A 20916-nucleotide genomic window follows, 5' to 3' on the forward strand; every position below is an offset into this window, starting at 1 on the left:
TTTTATATTTCGTGTGTAGTATCGGTGCCTCCCTCCCAGGACTAGACGATTATGAAAATCGAATGCACAATAGAGTTAGGTATTTGGGTTATTTTTTAAAATCGAAAGGTTTTAAAATATTCCATCAGTGAAATTTTGATTTGTTCCACTTTTAAGCAATTTTTCATACTAAAACCCATGAAAATCCCCCCCCCCTGGAGACCCGGAAGGTACCCTATCTGGACAATTCGATGAAATTACTCGGATTTATGCCAAAAAACCAAATGACTTGTGTCCAACTCATAACGATTTATTATGTTTGAATGTATTTTGCCAAAAGAATGAATTATTATTATTCTGGTCCTTTTGGGTACCGAAATGACCACCAGAAAACCCGTAATATGGGATCACTAAATTTTAGCACCAAAACTAGGCATGCGACGGCTCAAACTTCATGATTTTGAATCCCTGTGACTCTTCTAATTCAATTATAGCGCCAACTCGGACGTCTTTTGGTGGAAGATTAGCATCAAAAGTCGTTCGAGCTGGCGCTTTTAGAAGTTTTGAACACAACAAAGCTATACGAAACATAGTACTTGAGATCTGTTGGATATAAATAGCAAACAAGTCTGTATACACCATCAGAAAGCTGAGGAAAAATTGAGTTAGATAGGCTACAGAAACTAGGTGAGCAATGGTATTTACCCTATGAAATGAACGATTTTCTAAATCATGTTCTACGATTTTGACGTATATGACGAGTGCAATCAATGCAAACATTATTTTTTGTACAACAAAGAAACAAGTTTTCAATCGTTGGTGTTTTATTCGAGCCAGATGAAGAATAAGAGTATAGTTTTGAGTGAAAAAATCTGGTGGCCATCTTGGATTTTGACGCCATTTTGATTTTAAGTAGTAGAAGGAATTTTCACCTTGATCGAATTTAGAAGCTACCAAGAAAATCAAGGTTACGTATACTCTTCTTCTTATTATTCTTCATTTTCCTGACGTTACGGTCCTACCGGAACCGAGCCTGATACTCAGCTTTATTGGTTATAAATACAGGTTATTAAAGAGGAGTTTTCTTTCATAATGCAATTTTTGATATCAGAATACTTCTTCGACAAATCTTTGAATTCAAGAATAATGATTAAACAAATTCAATAAATGAAAACCGTTCAGAAACATTGATTGAAATAAACAAAATTTTCTTCACCATATGCATTGTTGTTCATTGAATGAAGTTTATAGATTGCACGTTGGGTCTTTAGTTAGTCCTGTGGTAATATCTGCAGTTTGAACGTAAAACAATGCCAAAAGTGCATTCATTTTGAATGGAAATCTTAAGTTTTTGAGGTAAGAAAAAACCTTGATTTTCTGAGCCATAAAGTATCGTTTTTACTACCGCCCAACATGCATGTGAAAAATAGCGAAATTGAAAGATGAGAAGCAGGCTTTGTTCTAATGTGGACGTAATGCCGAAACGCAGGTGTAAAATTATGAGGTTGGTTAGTCCGGCGGCCATCTTGCATTTCGACGCCATCTTGGTTTTTAGCGGTTGAATAATTTTCACCATCTCAGCGCTCATCATGTTGAATTATGAGGCCTCCGTTAAAAAAACAATCAGATTCTTTCTTCCTTATCATATCTCAGCTGTTCAACTGGTTGTTCATTTCTATCAATGGTTTTAGACCAAATAAATGAAAGAAATAATGCTATTCTTCAACTCAAAGATATGCAGAAGAATCGTTTAGGTAGCAAATAAGTGTAATAAATCCTTTTGGAAAATTTGTTTTTAAAGTAGTTGAGCTGAGGGGCTGGCTCTGTTCCAGCAGGGACGTAAGGTCAAGAAACAGAAGAATAAGAAGAAGAGTAAGTTAAACGGTAGCATTAAAATTCAACATGTTGAGTGATAACAAGGTGAAAACTCATTCTACTACTTAAAACCAAGATGGCGCCAAAATCCAAGATGGCCACCAGATTTTTTTACTTAAAATAATACTCCTATTCTTCATCTGAAACGAATAAAACACCAACGATTGAAAACTTGTTTCTTTGCTGTACAAACAGTAATTTTTTTCATTGATTGCACTCGCAATATACATCAAAATCGTGGAACATGATTTAGAAAATCGTTCATTTCATTGGGTTAATACCATTGCTCACCTAGTTTCTGTAGCCTACCTTACTCAATTTTTCCTCAGCTTTCTGATAGTGATCTCAGAACTCAAAACGAGCGGTGCGCTAATGGTGAAAAATCGATTTTTCTAACAAAATTCAAGATGGCGGCCAAATTCAAAATGGCCGCCAAAATTTATTCAACTTCAAATGAAAGCTATATTCTTTCTTCAAACGATGCCACTAAGTTTGCTATGTGTTACAGGGAAAATATGAGACATATCACGTGATGAAATACCCAAGATTTATCTAAAAATGGGCTTTTTCGCAAACTGTTTAGCTAACTGGCGTACGAGGGGTCCATCAATTTGAGAAACCCGAAAGGACCACCCTTAAGTTTTATCGAAAACTAGCGATCAGTGACATAAAATTGGAATTATAACGATGGGTGCCGATGGCGGCCTGGTTTCAGCGAGAATTGCTCGTATGCACTAAAGATCACCGTTTTGAGCTTTTTTTTGTGTAATCGGAGACTTTTATGATTCACCTGATATTTTTGTTAAAACTTCGTATGATTTCGTTATTAAGCTAGCAAAATCATAAAGTTACTAAGTAACATTTTCAAAGCTGATTTAATGTATTTGTTTTATGAATTACTATAAAATTCCGTACAACTCTAATAAAACTATGCTAAAACTGAACATTACAGCACTTATTGAGATCTCTAAGCAAAATATTACGATCACACGATCAATCTTTCACAGGTAGATTTGTTATGAATAAAACCTTTCGATGTTTGTATGAATTCATTTGCACTTTTCCTACCATCAATTTAAAAAGGAAGTGTATATTCGTCAGCATTATTATTAATATTCTTAACTTTATTTAAGAGATTTTCAGCCCTGAACTGGCTTCTAATCTGAGAATATTTTTCAGCAATTCAAGACAAATGTTCTGTCAATTCTCACAACAAACACATGGACAATAGTGTCTACATTTCATTGCTATTGCAATTGGGTTAGAATATTGGATTTATGAAATATTGTATTGCGTCTGTCATTGGTACAAATGTGAACTTGTAAATTTTCTAGAATCTATGACATAAGGTCAAGGAGGAATAAAAAGGAGATAAAAGGTCAAAAATCTTCTTTCAAAAATTATTTACTTTCCCATAATGCAAATCACTTTCAACCTTTGGTCCTTTTGACCTTTTGCATTTTCGACCCTTTGTCTTGTCTTCCTTTTGTCTTTCGACTTATTGTCCTTTCGACCTTTTGTCTTTCAATCGCTTGTTCCTATACCAAGTCAGAAAGATGAATATTGCTCTTGAGTTACAAATAAAAATTGAAAACAGGTTGCTTGACATACTTAGTTTTAAAAGCAATTCAAATTTCAACAATGGATGAAAGCAAAAGAGAGGCTACTCGAAAATTTAAATTTCGGCCGCAGCCTGTAAATTTTTAGGTCTAGAGCTGTCTAGAATATAATCTACAGTAAGGCCCATAAAAAATGCGAAAATTGTTTGAACGTAAACATAGCATACACAGGCGTTATTTTCATTGTATCTGATAGAAAATGTAATTTCTGATTATTGTAGTATATTCTGACACAACTTCGCTATCTAGGACATTTTTTGTGATATTTTTTTTACTGTCCTAATTAATGCAATAGAGCAAATAAGTTCAAAGGTTTTGTCCGCCCAAAGCTAGAAACAGCGTCTGATTGTCGTATACTATGGTGAAAAACTTTACACCTTCAAAAATTACACTTTATTGTTGAAAATTTTAGTGTGTTTGGTATCAGAGGATGGAGGAGTTCTTAGAGAACGTGTTTTTCATGATCACAATAAAATATTTTGCCAGGGTCATAGTTTTGAGGACATTTGCGTCTTATAGGTTTGATATGCCTTTATTTTTTGTTAAAGTGGAATAAAAAATAAATACGGAGGCCAATAACAGATTTTTGGGGATGAAATTTGTTTCTTCGGTTAGAGACAACTTATATCAATACTAGCTCATAGGTTTTGAGCAAAACGGAGCCGCTTATCACACTTATATGAAGGTTCAATCAAAGCTCTTCAAAATGAGCCGTTTTTTCGAAAATATGTGTAAGTCTCCAATTACCCAGGTATAAACCAATTCTATCATTTGATATGGGCGTATGCTGGAGACAAGGCCTATGAAGAATCCCACGCCATCGTTGATGTTTTAGAAGCTTTCATCACACAGATATTGAACTCGACGTCCGCATGATAAAATTTGAAGGTATGCTTCCAATTCCTCTCTGGTAAGGCGAAAGTAACAGATAAATATCATGTCCAAAGTGAAAAACTGAGTCTTAATAGATTTAACAATACAAGTAATGAATAATATTTATGTTCGATCCACATTTTCTATGTAAAAACTACCATAAAACATGATATGACGATTTTCGCATTTTTTTTTTATGGGCCATACTGTACAAGATATTGACACTAGATTTTTGCAACATTCTCATCTAAATCCGTTTCAACAGTTTACCTCACCAAAATTTATTGAGTTACGGTGCATTTAAAATTTTATTACAAATAACAAAATTGAAAAACAAAAAAAAAATGCACTATACCCCCCGATGGATTATTTTCATTTTAGCAGCAAATGTCTGTCATTGGTCCAAATATGAGACATGCCGATTTTTTTGTTATAAAGTAACATGAAAAAGACACCGTGACTGATCTCTAGCGAGAAAAAATCCGATGTACATTCGATTTTTATAATCGTCTGGTTCAAACATAGCGTGACACGCTCTATCGTGTTATTTAATAAAAAAAAAAAGATTTTATTAGAATTTTCAGGATTCTATTTTACTAGATCAAGCGATTACTAGAATTTTGAAGGTTATAAATTTGAAGAAGAAAACAACCAATCGCACTGATCATTTGATCGATTAATAATGATTGCATTCAATAGATCGAATTAATCGGATATTTTTTCGAAAACGTTCAGCATTTGGGCTTAAATTTTGTAACTGGACGTTTAAAAAAATCTATTGGTGGAACTTTTCCCATACATTTTGTATGGGACAGTTCAAGCTGCAACATTGGGTTTTCTTGAAAAAATCATAGAAAAAAGTCCTTAAAGTTGATAAATTAAACTTTTCTTGTCAGTATATTTCCAAACTTTTAGGGTGTAAAAGTAATGTGAAGATACTTTTCCTCGTCGAAAAATAATCTTAATTTTGTCAATTCGATGGGGTTGGTATAAGCGTGTTTGTCATAGACCTGTGAATTGCATAGCCTTATTTGAAGAAACAGTCTCTACAGTATAAATACTGCAGATTAAGTAATATAAATTGAAAAAATAAAAGTAACTTGTTTTCAAACGGAGTGTAACAGGTGCTCTGCGAAACAATTTTATAAAAAAAAAATCTGCGAGCCAAACAGGCTGAAAACCCCTGTTTTAAATGATACTACCTACCTACTGAAGCAATAAAAAAATTCAATCATGTAGGTATGTCAAATCCCGTGATTAAATGCGTTGTAAATCTGGCATCATTGCACAGCTAGGGCAGTCGCGGTCGCTGCTGCGATTTGCAAACCACCCACCACCAACGCATCGCCCACTATGATCGAACTCAGCTGGGGCAAGCCATTGCGAGAGAGAGCGAGTATCGGCGAAGGGAGAATGAGAGAACCACTTCCGCGCGGTGCGCTCACGGCGCGCCAGAACGGAGAAAGAGTTGAACAGTTGGGCGAGAGCGAACGCTAAGCCGTTGCCGCAGCTGCTGCTGCTGCAGGCAGGCGCGCGCGAAGGGGAACGGCAGTCACCTTTAGCTTACCGCGCGAGCGACATACGCAAAACGGCAAAGTCTCAGTCTCAGAAGCCCCGATTGATCCGTCTGTCTGTCGGTCTGTAGTTCGGGTGAGTGAAGTGAATAGTGTCGGATACCCGCTAACCAAACCAAGAGTCTCGCGATTCGCGATTCAGTTCGGGTTCAGCCAGTTGAACGGGATCAGTTCAGTCTAGCAGCAGACGTTCCGCGAGTCGCGCATGCGTTCTCCGTATCTCCTGAAGATATCGCAATATATCTGGTGTGCCGTAAAGAGGCAGTCCAAGTGTCGAAAACTCAACTAGCATTTCGGAGATTATCCGTCACAGGCGGACGCGAGTTTATCAAAGTGGTTCTATAGACTTTAGAGGAATCTGTGTGAAGTCGTGACGACGTCCGGGAGAAGGCAGTTGTTACGTGTGGTGGAAAAGTGTCACCACTTCGCGGTGTGTTGCCACAAACACTTCTAGCCAGAGACGTCGTAGTCTCGAACTCGAGAGCCGTCACAGATAAAAACAGAAAAATACGCGACACACCGAGTCGCAGGAGAGACTTTGCAGCTTTTATGTAACATGTTATCGCAAAATAGACGAAATCGCGGCACAGCGGCGGTGACAGGAGTTTTGGTCCGAGAGGAAGCGAGCGACTAGGATATACGACAGTAGCCCAGGTGGGTTCAGCAAGCCCCGTGAGGGACGCGTCCACGTGCTTCGAGGATCGAGTGGAAAAATTGCCAAGATCAAGAATCCCTTCGCACGAAGGTGTTGGGAATTTAAAAAATAAATAAACGACCACGAAGACGACAGGGAAAAACAATCACAGCAGCGCACAAGAGACGAAGCAAACGGGTGAGAGAGAGATCGAGGGGAAGGACGGAAGAGTCCTTGGTTGGTTGTCCTGCACCTCTCTGGAAGTGCAGTAGGCGGCGGACGAGTTGACAAAGGAGAAAGAGAAGGAGGAGTAGGCGGAGAAGGAGGCAGAAGAAGGTGTGAAAACTAACAGTACCTGCTGTGAGTGAGGCCGTGAGCCGTGTGTGTAGAGATTAGAAGGAGGCGATCGACGACGAAGAATACGGGTGCAACCGCAGAGCGCAGCGCAAAGGGGGAAGAAGAACTAGCAAGAGCAGCACCAAGAGCGCTCTCGGGAAGAGGCGACGGCGGAGGAGAGCTGCGAACGAGTGTGTAGACATACCAAAAGGAAGCAGTATCCTAGCCGAGCGGTGCATTTCAGTTTCGACCGCCGACGAGCGACGAAGCAGAACATTCCGCGCAACCAGCCCAAGTCGAGAGCTCAGCTGAGTGAGTAGCCGACAATTGCAGAGAGTGCGAATAAGTCAGTCGCGTGTTCAACCCGTATTAGAGCAGGTCATGAATTGACTCTGGTGTGAGGATTACTCATCTATATTTATTAAACGCATCATATTAGGAGCCCTCATCGTGGGCCAACCGTCCCGGAATCGCTCATTTGTGCCGCACACGCGGGAATTTAGAGTTGTTCAGTGCAGCTTGTCGTTTCGCTTTTTGCCGCCGGGTCGCACACCGTAAATCGTAGTAAGCCAGTCAGTCAGTGTGTTGAGAGAGTGTTCTGCGGCCTTTCGAGATTCCTCGACAGTGTGAATCGCGTATAAATTTAAATTTTTCCCACGACTACTTGATTCAATTTTTGCAACGACTTGTGCCCTAGGTCTCAGTGAGCGACGACGATCTGAAGAAAGCAAAAAAAAAGTCGCTGCAGACGGGGAAAAGAAGAAAAGTGCAATCGGCCTGCTCCGATATAAATATCTACATGGTGGAGAAAATGAAGAAAATGGAAGAACCAAAGTGTCTGCCAAGTGCCTAATTAGTGTTGCCTTTCGATGATAAAAAGTGCTTGAAGAGTTGCATCAGCAGCAGCAAGTGAGAACCCCCCTAATACTTAGGATACAGAAAGTGGCTTAGGCTTAGTGTTTCAAACCGTTCGTAATACAGTAAAGAAAAGTGTGGCCTTCACTAACCCAACGGAATGGCCAACCTCCTGAGGAAGATAATGTCCTCGACGATACTACTAGTGGTGACGGCGGCCTTGCTGGTGATTTTGCTGATCGCCCCGTCGGAGGCCCGCCGCCACTCGCCGCTCCTCGTGGAAGACGAAGGAGCCCGTCGGAATCGACCAGCCGGTAAGTTCTTCATCACGCGATCAATCGCGATCACACCCCCAATAATCTTCAATCCAACTGACGTCAACGTCTTCGACGTAGTCGTTGGCGGCGGCCACAAAGGCCAAAGGGCCCGAACCTCGAAGTCTTAATTTAGCGCTTGGTCTAAATCCGGTGAACATGTGTTGACGGCGAAGGTGCGGTGACTTCCTCAATTCGCCACCTGAGTCGGGCAAGTACACAGGTACTAACCTGCCAGACAGCTGGGAAATCACGCGATTGGCCGTGACGAATAGTAGTGGTGGGACGGAATCGTCACCCGTGATTTTTTGGCCACCGATCGAAGTAGGCGGGATTTTTCCTCTGTTGCACGTGATCTAAATTGCATCGGAGTTGCGTTTCGTAGTTCCCTCCTCGTAGTCTACGGTGGATCACTCATCCAACGAAAACCGCAAACCATCACTCACAATTGAGGGAAGACAGGGGATGGGATCGAGGCTTCTTGAAGGTATCCAATTTCATCCGGGAGAACGCGGGCGGCGCCGACGATGATTGGGCTTGAGCAGAATCCGTAGGAAACCTGTTCTCGCCGAGACTGACGTCGAGTTGCCATGGTGATGGTATCCAAGGGCAAAGTGCCGACCGTTTTTCGATCCGTTTGCATATCGGACGGATGTTTTCATATGGGCATTTTGTGATTTATCCTATAGAAGCGTGCGAGAATCTGTATTTTCACCGGTAGAACGCAGTGCTGAATTGTACGGAGTGCAAATTTTCAGTCAAAAATGCCCCGACATTCAGCAACAAAAATTCATATCTAGCATTCTCTGCTGATATTCCTGAAACCATTTTGCTTCTCGATATCTACTGATCTCAATAGAGAAGTAATTTGGTGTATTTAAAATTTTTGGTACCCTCGTTTCCTTTCATACAGCCTGGTAGCCCAAGTAACATTGATTGCTAAATAACAGCTTATTCAGCTCAAATGCTGTTTAACCAGCCTCTTTCAGGCTATCAATGTTACCTGGGAGGTCAATTGACTAACTTTTCCGGATTGCTAATCAATATATATATTTTTCTATAATCGCAGTACGCATTTGTAAAGACATTTCAAATAGTGATATTGACAATTTTGTGTGCAAAATGGAGCTCACTGTAGAAATGGTTTTACTTTTCTTGACCGGAAACTTATCTTTATGCTGTAAAAATGTACAAAAGAAAAAAACAAACCAAATGAAAGATGTTTGTCTACAAAAAAGTTGTTTAGCACAACAATTGCTCACAGTTGGTAAACTGCATGGTTCAGATTTCTATTAGATAGGACTAGTATACAGTGAACTTAAGGCTACTAGTTGTTTGAAAGCTAATTCGATATGCAAGACAAATAGAATATTTAGATTTTCTGAAAATTGGTTGAAAGCCACAATCAAAGAAGAATCTTCGCGAATTGTACTCAACCACATGAGACTTATTTCAATCATGTGGCAGAATGACGTTTTACAACTTTTACGGTTTTCATCAAAGTTGTCACATCAAATTTTAGTAAGAACTAGTGGCATCATCTTGCCATCAAGTAGGCTGTTGGAAAACGTCAAGAAATTTCCCATAGAAAATGACACCTTAGTCTTCTCTCGTTTTCCCGAATATTCCGGCGACTATCCCGATCGTTTTCCTCGCACAAACACGACGCATCCCTTGGAGAGTGCAACAGTGAAAAACTTGCGTCAATCCGTTAGCCCGTTCTCAAGCCTTTTTGTGACATACAAACACCACTCCATTTTTATTTATACAGATTTTGCGTGCAAAATTTCACTAGCACGTCCGAATTAACAGCAAATGAGATTCTCTTATAGGTAAAGCTACAAACGAAAATTTTGTTTAGCTTGACCATCTAATATTTTTCATGCTCAACCCTGTCTTGGATATATTGATTAGTAAAACAGTTTTAGTCCTAGGTCATCATGAACTATCATTATAATCATTATAACTATCAGTTCGCATCGCAATCCCATATCATCGTTACATCGTGTTTGTTATTACTAATAATAAGTTTCCAATCAATAGGAAGGATTCATAATCAAAACTCGTGGTGATAGTTTATGGAAGAATTTATACAAACTCTATGAATTTCTTATGAAATTTGTTGAGGAATTTACTCTATTACTCTTCATCGTTTTTAATAAAATTTCAGACAGAATCCCAAAAAGGATTATTTACAATAGGGTCCTAAAGCCCTGTCCCAATTTTAGTGCCAAACGGTTAAGTATAGGCCAAAAATACATTTTTACTCAATTTTCTAATGTTTAAGTCTAAAAAACAATTTTTTAAATGTTTTTTAGATTTTGTCACACCCCTTAGCTTGAACTCAGATTTTGGGTGTAATTTGTTTTCCGTGTCCTTTCCGAAATGTCAGATAGAAACAACCCCAGTGTTGAAACTAAAAACCCTGTGGTATTTTTGTCGACTAAGCGAACGTCAAACATGATCAAAAGTGTCAAGGTTCATTTATGGACCCAATTTTTAAATTAAAGTTTGAACACGATATAACCATTATTTGAGCGGCGACGGGGTTGGTGGTCTGATGGCTACCGTTTCTGCTTCATAAGCAGAAGTCATGGGTTCAATCCCAGGCCCGTCCCTTTCCACGTACTTTGTAGTTGTATATCTCTCACTTGCTTCTATCTTCCATTCTAAATCTATCACACTCAAACTATTCGTTCATAGCAAACGCTAGAACCAGAGACGGACAAGAAACCGTTTCCCTAACGTTTCCATTCTTCCACGCGCATGCCTTTCCTTACGCCTGATACATACACACTAAGCTCTTACGGTGAATTTCACCGTAATCTCAACAGCTGAACAGTTCGGTGAAATAAAACACCGTAATTCCGTCGAAATTTTACGGATTCCGGTGATTTTTCACAGAATACTGTAAAAATTTACCGTACTCCGATAATTTATTTCACCGAACTGTTCAGCTGTTGAGATTTTTACAGGAATCCGTAAAATAATTTAAGTGTGTAGGCAGTCTGCTAACCACAAAAGCAAACCTCTCTGTCATGCCTTTCCCCCAATCCATACACTCCCGCATGTACTGGCTTAGATGCAGTGGTATATACGGTATACGTGGGAGCCAGTATAATACATCATTAATTCCTTCCCCTTCCCCACATTGGTCTGCATTCTGACGTGGCAGGCACCATTGTCGCTAAAAATAGAAGATCACCAGCACTTATACACTGAGAATGCCTGTTAATCCCAAGCAGTCATTCGGTTGGTTCTTTGTGTAAGTGCAGCTGATCTGGCGATACTGGAGTAGCATCCACGGGCGGCCAATCAAGCTCAAGCTCAAGCTCGATATAACCATTATTTGAGCGGGAAAAATTGCTCAAGTAGTTGCAGTAACATGCTCTTTCGTGTAATTAAATAAAAAAAAAATCGTTTAAAATTTTAGGACCCAATTCCTGGGCAATATTAGCAAAAAAAAAGCTTACGAATTTATCACATTTCACGCAAAAACTCCTGCATATTGCTCTGAAATCGCATCTAATGGTTTTCTTCAATTCTTTCACAGCTCTCGTCAACAAATATTTACGGGATTTCGCCTTGGAATTCGTTCATTACGACAGAAGTTCAAGAAGTTCCATTAGAATTTTCATAGCTCTGCATAGTTTCTGCAGAAATTGGGTCCTAAAACTTTAAACGAATGTTTTTTTTTATTTAATTACACGAAAGAGCATGTTACTGCAACTACTTGAGCAATTTTTCCCGCTCAAATAATGGTTATATCGTGTTCAAACTTTAATTTAAAAATTGGGTCCATAAATGAACCTTGACACTTTTGATCATGTTTGACGTTCGCTTAGTCGACAAAAATACCACAGGGCTTTTAGTTTTAACACTGGGATTGTTCCTATCTGACATTTCGGAAGGGACGCGGAAAACAAATTACACCCAAAATCTGAGTTTAAGCCAAGGAGTGTGACAAAATCTAAAAAACATTAAAAAAAATATTTTTTAGACTTATACATTAGAAAATTGAGTAAACATGTATTTTTGGCCTATACTTAAGCGTTTGGCACTAAAATTGGGACAGGGCTTAAGGACCCTATTCCCCCCAAATTCCATTTTTGATACAGACACAGAATCAAACTGATTTCGTCCAAAAAATCAACCATTTTTTTTTAAATACGCCAACAAATTTTCAGAGATAACATTAAAATCTCATCAAGTCTACCAAATATTCCAACAGACCCCTCAAATACTTATTATTACTTATTTCGTTTATTTGGCAAGCTCGAGCGCCGTAGGGCATAACAGTGCCGAAATCTCTTCTTTTTACACATGTTCTACATTTTTTGTTAGTTTGGGGAACCAAAGTACTCGTGGTTGATTCAAGATTAGGGAATGCACTTATACAATACGAAAGGATTTTTTTTTTTGGGATTTCTTATAATGATACTAAAGCTACTTTGGGTTAGGTGTCTGTTGTTTGCTTCGGACCCGGAGAGATTAAGTCAGTTCAGATCTGATGCCTCGATGCTCACTGCATCCCCATACGACATGATTGATATCCTGGTAAGCCACACAGAGATTGCTTTCTGAGAACAAAATACGGTAGGTTTGCGCGTTCAACGAGTACGAATTAAATCGCGCCTCATGCTCAACCTCTTAAACCATGGTTTTTTTTCGACATCAGCTGATCAAGATCTTCCGACGGGCTAATGCAAAAAAAAATCATCGAAGGCGATTTGACGCTCGTAAACATTGCCTTCTTTAGCGCCTACCTTTGGCACAGAGTCCGCTTTCTCATTGCCCGGAATGGAGCAATGGGAAGAGACCCTAGCCAGGTAATAGTGTAAGAGCGATTTGAGAAAGCACTCAATGCTTGGCGTATTCCATTTAGGCAGTACGCTGAGTGCTTCACCGGCTTCATTGACCGTTCGGTCCAGAGAACTTAGACTGTCGGTAAAACTGAAGAAGTGCTCGGGTGGGAGAGAACTATTGTACTCTAAGGTGTAATGAATAGCTGCTACATATACAGAAAATGGCTTTTGAAGCATGAAGGAGGCGCTATGGAAAACATTGTACACCGAAACCAATAATATCATACGTGTTTGGCCCATCAGTGAAGAACTGTCGGCCCTCGCTGACATGACGTTGAATTTATTTGCAAACATGGGAGGAATATACTTTGAACGTAATTGATCGTATACCATGGGTATCTTGCTTCAAAAAGTACAGAGGAACATTTGTCACCATTGGTATTAACCGAGGATGGGCTGTCCTCTAGCGTCATGTACCAGTACTCTCAAATACTTGTTTTTTATGTTCTGGTCAAATTTTTATCTTTACAAACTTCTACGAAAAAAAAAGATTTATACAACGTACACCAGAAACTTTTCTATAATCCTATACTTGAATATTCCGTCGCAGATTAAACTAGAAATTTTAAAAGTTGAGGAAGAAGTTTTATTTTAACTTCCACTTATAACTTTATTTAGTTCTCTCAAAAAACCGTCTACAAAAATCTCGAAAAAATCCACAAGAAATTCACTTACCAATGATTATAAAGTAATCCTTCTAGAGATGGCTGTAATTTCCGTAGATTTTGATTTAGTATTGTTTCGAACAAATATAATGTTGTTTGCATACACTTTGCGAACATCAACAAATACTGATTATACATATTTTAGCGTGTTTAAATTATGTCTGTATAACCTACACAATAAACACATTACATTAAGTGTGTATGATGGACAGTTGATAAGCGTATGAACGTTAGCTATGTATGTTTGTCGCGTGACCGAAAACCAAGGGGTCAGTATGGTGACCATTGTTGTAGCGAAAGGATGTGTCGTAGTTTTCGAGATCAATCATTCGGCTGAGAAAAGCAGATTGATTTGATTCACGGATACAGGTATGCTCCGTTTTTCCGTTTTTATCACGCTCCGATTTCGTCAACAAATTATTCCGTTTTTATCAACAAACAAAAATATTTTTTTTTTTATTTTCGAACAGTTTATAATATAAACTAAATACTTATTTTGAAGCAATTTAAATGCTTTTCAGTAGCTTCAGAGTTGAATTTTCGACATTATGTTAATGTTGAGTACCTGCGATACATGGTAGGTGTCAAGACAAATACGATTCAATAAGTTTTGAATCCTTCCTATCCACTAATAGGGTCCTAAAATTTTTAATGATATTTTGTTTTAATTTTATAAGACCACTCTTGCAATCTTGCAATTTTTCCTGTTCAAATAACGGTTATATCACATTTGAAATTTAATTTTAAAAATAGGTTTAAATTTGAACCTGGACACTTTAGATCATGTTTGACATTCACTGAGTCGGAAAAAACGCCACAGGGGCTCATCTTATTAACACTGGGGTTGTTCCTATTTGACATTTCGGAAGCGACACGGGAAACAAAACACACTCAAAATTTGAGTTTAAGCCAAGGGGTGTGAGAAAATCTCAAGAATCAGAAAAAAAGTTTATTGGCCGTAAACCAAAGAAAAAAATTGTGTAAACATATGTTTCTGGCCTAAACTTAACCATTTGGTTCTAAAATTAGAACAGGGCTTTAGGACCCTATTGGAGTTTGCAAACTAAGCAAGTTTGCAAGTTTGTTGGACAAGTTTCATCCATTCTTCAACAATCGAGAGTTGCTCTGGCCACTAGAATTTGTGATTAGTTGATTACGTACTTGAGAGAGTTGCTGAGAACTCTCGATATTCTTATATAACATGGCATCAAAGAATTTTTTATGTAAATTTGATAGACACAGTCCATTATTACGTAAAACAATTTTGTTGGATTTTCGAAACACCTCCACCCCTCCCCGTATCGTATGTTTTTTGTATGATAATAAAAAATAACTTATATGGCACGTCAGATAGCACTTTTTTATAAGGGATGCACTTGGGAATGTATTGCTGTTTGCATTTGAGGTGCAAATCTTGACTAAATGTCCTCCAAATGCGGTAACACAAACCAATCAAAGGACTCCTAGCAACGATTAACTAAATCACCGCTGACCTATATAGAAAAACCTATCTTTGACATCGCATTTCTTGTGGAAAATCTTACCGCGTTTGGTGTTCCCGCATTTGATATTTGCGTTTCAAACGCACACAGCAATAATAAAGAATGTTTGAGCAACGGCAAGATACCTGATCGAGTTTATTTTATTTTGATAAGACTGTCGATCAGGTATTTTTTTTACATTATTTTCTATCTCTCAAATTCAATAGCATTGCACAAATTATAGCAAACAGCCATTGATAAGATCTTGTTCCAAGGGGTAGGGGAAGAGGTCCAGCAAAACTAAGCAATCTATAGAAAACGACGGATTCTCCATATAAGTTTGCATAGAGGAAGAGGGTTAAGGGCTGAAATGGCAGACAATTTGAAAAACTGTTGATACTGGACGTTCCCACGTCAGATCTTGATCGTTGAGCAGACATGAACCCCTTCCTCACATTGAGATTGAGAGGTTAATTAGGAGTCTTATACCAACAGTCATACGCTTATTCATAAACCTTTACAATAGAGTTTCTTACAAAAAAGTTCCAATTTGGAGATGCTTGATCTAGAGTTTGTACACTTTTGTGTTTTTCATGAACTTCTATATAAATAAAAATGGAATGGTCTGTCGTTTTGTATGGGAGATTGCATGCGATTTTTCAGCAGCCTACTCACGGTGTCTCTGGTAGAAAACATTAATATAAAAAAATCAGTATCGATGAAACACCCACCAAATGAAAGCTTAGGCTTTCCCCTTTCATTTAAGACCGGTTAAAAAATGTTCTATCGGGGGGTCCTGAACATTTTTTTTTTATTTTAGTAAGAGATACGTACCATAGGTGATCTTCTTCCACCAATAGTATGACACAATGAATCGCTTATACCATATGATGACAACTCAATAGAACCGTAGAAGGCCATGACAAATATTTCTGGACAAACATTTTAAAAGGGCTGGAGAGGTCTTGAGCCTTTTTTCAGAAACGTTGCTGTTGAGCCCTTTTTAGCTCGTCCATGCAAACTAATACCACTATCAGAAAAATTAGTGTTAGCTCTTCCTGATAGCAGTATTGGTAAGCGTGATCGAGTTGAATTGGGCTCAACAGCGTCTTACAAAGACATTGTTTACCTATGTCGATGTGCCCTTTTTAAATGTTTGTTCAGATTTCCATAAAACAAGCTTGTTTTTATTTTGGCAGTGTTCAGTTGATTATAAATTCAGTAAATAGTAAAATTGCATATCTTTTATCAAAATTTATTCATTTATACACAACTAAAATAGTGGTAAATAGTATTTAAAATTTGGAATAAAAAAATGTTTAGAGATTTGTATGATTTCCAATTAATAACCATTATTTAGATTCAGTTGTATGCTACCGTCTTAAAATTCAAATATATTTTCTAGGTTCTAAGGTGGTATAGCGAAACAATGGTGCTTGTGTCGCGTGATAAGTTTATAAATTCATTGTTTTGGGTCAACATTTTGGTTTGCTGATTAGAGGTATGTCTGTTAATAATTACAATAAATATATCCCAATTTCACACCTAATAATAAATATATATATTTACACTACACTCTGTCAGGAGACCTGAAACATGAAACCGAAAAGCCATGAAGACAATCGTTCGAAGATTTGCGTATTGTGTTTAAAGAATTTGTGTCTGCAACCGTTATCAGCAAAAGTGGTTGATATTATTGAACAGCACATTTTTCACGACATCAGGTTTACAGTCTGGTATTGTCCTACAAAAATATGTCGAGCTTGCACGTTTATTCATTTAGTAACCAGTTCAAACTTTTGAATATAGCACTGTATAAATATAAATACAATTTAAAACCTACCACTCGAATCATGTATTGATGTGAGAACAACAATCTCACCAAAACTAAAAGGAAAACGTGGTAGGCACAGTAATGCAAAAAGTAAGAGCCAATTGAATTGGTTGGTTGTCGAATCTACTCGGTTTACCACCCAACTGAGAATCTTATTCAACATCTGTGCAACCTAAAAAAACCATTTGTTCGCTGATGACTTGTTTTTGATTAAAACAAAAATTGATTTGAGCACTAGATGAGCGTTGCAGTTGAGCAGCTGTCTAAGGGGTTTGGATGTTGCAATCGCCCCAAACATCGCTTTCAAAATCAGCAGACCTAACCAATCAGTTCAGGGGTTTTTAGTGGCAACACATTTGCACTTTGATTTGAACGATAATGCAGAAACTGTAATAACGTAAATGTAAATGCATATAAAAGCGTTCAAGGGCCTTCCTTAGCCGAGTGGTTAGAGTCCGCGGCTACAAAGCAAAGCATGCTGAAGGTGTCTGGGTTCGATTCCCGGTCGGTCCAGGATCTTTTCGTAAAGGAAAGTTACTTGACTTCCCTGGGCATAGAGTATCATCGTACCTGCCACACGAGATACGAATGCGAAAATGGCAACTTTGGCAAAGAAAACTCTCAGTTAATAACTGTGGAAGTGCTCATAAGAACACTAAGCTGAGAAACAGGCTCTGTCCCAGTGAGGACGTTAATGCCAAGAAGAAGAACGTTCAGGGGTTAGTTGATTATGTGACGTTCAAAAAGGGGGGTTGGCCTGGGCAGTTCGATCTGCAAGCGATGGAGAAGGGTCCTTTAATCATTTACCCTGTCGATTATCTAGCATAATTCCGACGTCATGGGGACTCAAGGCCGATGTAGGGATACTGGCGTAAAAATACTGTTGCTGCTTGCTGTTGCTTCTGGCGTTCCAGAAAAATATGGCAATATTGAGAAAATGTGGACGACACTGTTGCTTTTGAATAATTTTATTGCTGGAGATTTGAAAATTGTCAATCTGTTTTTTCGTAATGATGGGAGGCAGTTCAACATTTCCTTGCCCATACTGTACCACACAAAAAAGATTTATCCAATTTAGCTGGTCATCCACGAGTACTTTGTCGCATACGCGTCCGCGAAATGGAAAAGTCTCGGCTCGGACCATAAATTGGCGGAGCAGTTCTTCAATTGTATTTACTATCCACTGCTCCAAATTGATCCAAATAATGTCGAGGAATGGGAAAGCATCAGCAGTTTGATTGTGTGATTCATAAAGATGACCTTAAAATCATTCTTTTATCACAAGTGAGGATCATCAGTTGCCAACGCCACAACAAAAGTGGATTCACCAGACGAAACTGTCAGAAGCTTTTGAAAAATCGGCATGTTTTGGAAGTGTAATGGAATCTAAGTTTGCTAGCAATTGTAATTTATCGTACTGTTCTGTAAATTTTCTCTTTTAAATGAAAAAATGTATTTCAGGCGCTTGATCATTCTGATCAGGTACATAAAAGTTGTCTTCAAACGAGTCTGGATGATGATTTTGCAGAAAAGTTGAGAACTTTTCAAAAACGTGGATTGCTTACCCAATTGCTCGAAGTTCCATATTTCCGCTAACATATCCCGGAGTTTTGTGAAATCACAGGAAGTGGTTTGAGCAAATACGGGAAACAAGCCAGTGAAACCGTGCATTTCGATTTTCAAATTGCTTGGAATCATGTTAAGGTTCCGGAGAACTCTGAAGCATATGATCGACAGTTTCTTTGAGCTGTAGTAATGTACAATAGTGAGCATTTGTAAGCCGTATTATCCGTATTTACTTTATCGATATGTCGTGTATATAATTGGTTTAAATAGAATGGTATAGGTAATGCTAAATCTAAATCCTTTTTATTAATTGGTTAACTATTCGTAGTACAATTTCTCATGGCTACCTAGAAAAGCATGAAAGAAAATGACTGTATGAACCATAATTAAGAAATCAGTACTGAAAAAACGGCATTGTACTGTTTTGAAAAAAATGTTCAGGACCCCCCGATAGAACATTTCCAAACAGGTCTCAAATGAAAGGGGAAAGCCTAAGCTTTCATTTGGTGAATGTTTTAGCGATACTGATTTTTTTATATTAATGTTGTTCTACCAGAGACACCGTGTACTTGATGGCAAAACGAAATTTGACGGGACCACTAGTATTTAATACTAGTGGTCCCGGCAAACTTCGTCTTGCCATCAAGTAGGCTGTTGGAAGATGTCAATGATACCTCCCATACAAAATGGCATATTAGTTCTCTCCCGTTTTACCAAATTTCCCGAAAACTTCTCTAAACTTTTTCGTCGCACGAACACGTCGGAACCCTTCAAAAAAACAACAGTGAAAGAATTGTGTAAATCGGTTGTCCCGTTCTCTAGCCATTTCGTGACATACAAACACCACTCCATTTTTATTTATATAGATTATTTTTACTTAACAAAAAACTTGAACTTCAGGTTAGTTTTTTGCCAGTCAATTCGTGATCTAACGTAAAGCTAAAAGGCAATGGTGACGCTGTTCTAGATTGGTGATTAGTGTACCCCTGTCGAAGTTGATAGTACAGTCAAACCTCCATAAATCGATATCTGAAGTGTCCCATCGACTCATGTAAATATCGAGTAATGGTACAGAAATGACTTGGAAAGCTGTTTGAGGGGGCCAGCAAAGTAACTATGAAATTTTGATTTTAGTACCGGGTACCCCCGTTGGTTTGACCACATTTAATCTGAACACTTTTTAATCTGTACCCCGCTAATTTGCACATCGTTCAGATTAAAAATGGTTCAAACGTCATTTAGCTCATGGAACGGAGTGAAATGAGATGGAACGCTGCGGAACGGAACGCAGAATCAAAACAAAACAGTAAAAGAGGTAACCAGAAACACGTTTCTAGGGTGACTAGATGTTCAAATTAAAAATGAACCCCGATGGTTTGCATGAGGTACCGTTCAAATTAGTCGATATCGAGTCATGGAACATCGACTCATAGAGGTTTAACTGTAATAATTGTAGAAGAAAGATCATTACAATTATCAACTGATAAGATCTAGGCAATTCAAAACTTTCGCAGCATACCTCCACGTTTAATAGCCAATCGGGTATGTCCAAAAATTCAAAAAGATGTACTTTGGCAAAAAATCTCTCAGTTGATAACTACGGAAGTTATTACAAGAACGCTAAGCTGAGAAAAAAGCTATTTCTCAGTTGGGATGTAATTAATTGAAATTGTTATATTAATTGAAATTTTTACCAAGAAAACTAAAACAATTAATTATTATTGAATCATATTGATTCATAGGAGTCTGCAATCAATATTCATTACGAACATATAAGATTGGTTGGTTTGACTTTATTAACGAGATTTTTAGCCCTGGGCTAGTTCATCTCGGGACCAACAGCTTTACTTCCCTTCCGAAGGAAGTTGTTACTATAACTTTTTACGTCATAAGTGACTATGTCGGGGATGGGATTCGATCCCAGGTCCTCGGCGTGAGAGGCGAGTGTTCTAACCACTACACCAGGTCCGTCCCCTCGGCGAACATATAAGAATGAACAATTCAAATGCTGCTCACAGCTCCTAAACATCAATAATGTACATTTATATGATGAAAATGTTTCTTATCCTGACAAAACTGCAATTTTCTTTTCAAATTTGTAAAATATTTTGTCTAAAAAAATCATTCCGTTTTTGTCACGGTTCCGTTTTTGTCGATCGTGTTGATTAAAACGGAACATACCTGTACTACAAATAATCTATCAAATTTGTTCAGAGACTTAACCAGAAACTGCATTAGATAGATTTCTGTTGGCAATGTACTTTACTTTTGATTACAGTGCTCTAAATGACCACATCAAAAACGAAATAAAGAATTTATTTGTAGAAAAAGAACGTTTGAGGATTTGTACTGTTCTTTGTTGGCTAATACAGCAATTAGAGCAAATCGAAAACGCCAGCTTATGATTATTCTGGGCGTTCTGGTTTGTTTAGGATCTTTTCAAGAG

General features: G+C 38.2%; 1 protein-coding gene across 1 annotated transcript in view; it reads left to right on the forward strand.

Moving 5' to 3' along the window:
• Positions 1 to 5901: 5901 nt before the first annotated feature.
• LOC5566777 (dorsal-ventral patterning protein Sog) overlaps positions 5902 to 20916 on the forward strand; it is a 115118-nt gene continuing 100103 nt past the window's right edge. The window contains exon 1 of the mRNA XM_021844237.1: positions 5902 to 8059. Coding sequence (XP_021699929.1) covers positions 7906 to 8059 — 154 coding nt within the window. The 5' untranslated portion in view covers positions 5902 to 7905. The remainder of the gene's footprint in view (positions 8060 to 20916) is intronic.

The sequence above is a fragment of the Aedes aegypti genome, chromosome 1 (genome assembly GCF_002204515.2).
Source record: "Aedes aegypti strain LVP_AGWG chromosome 1, AaegL5.0 Primary Assembly, whole genome shotgun sequence".
In the NCBI taxonomy this organism is placed as follows: Eukaryota; Metazoa; Arthropoda; class Insecta; order Diptera; family Culicidae; genus Aedes; species Aedes aegypti.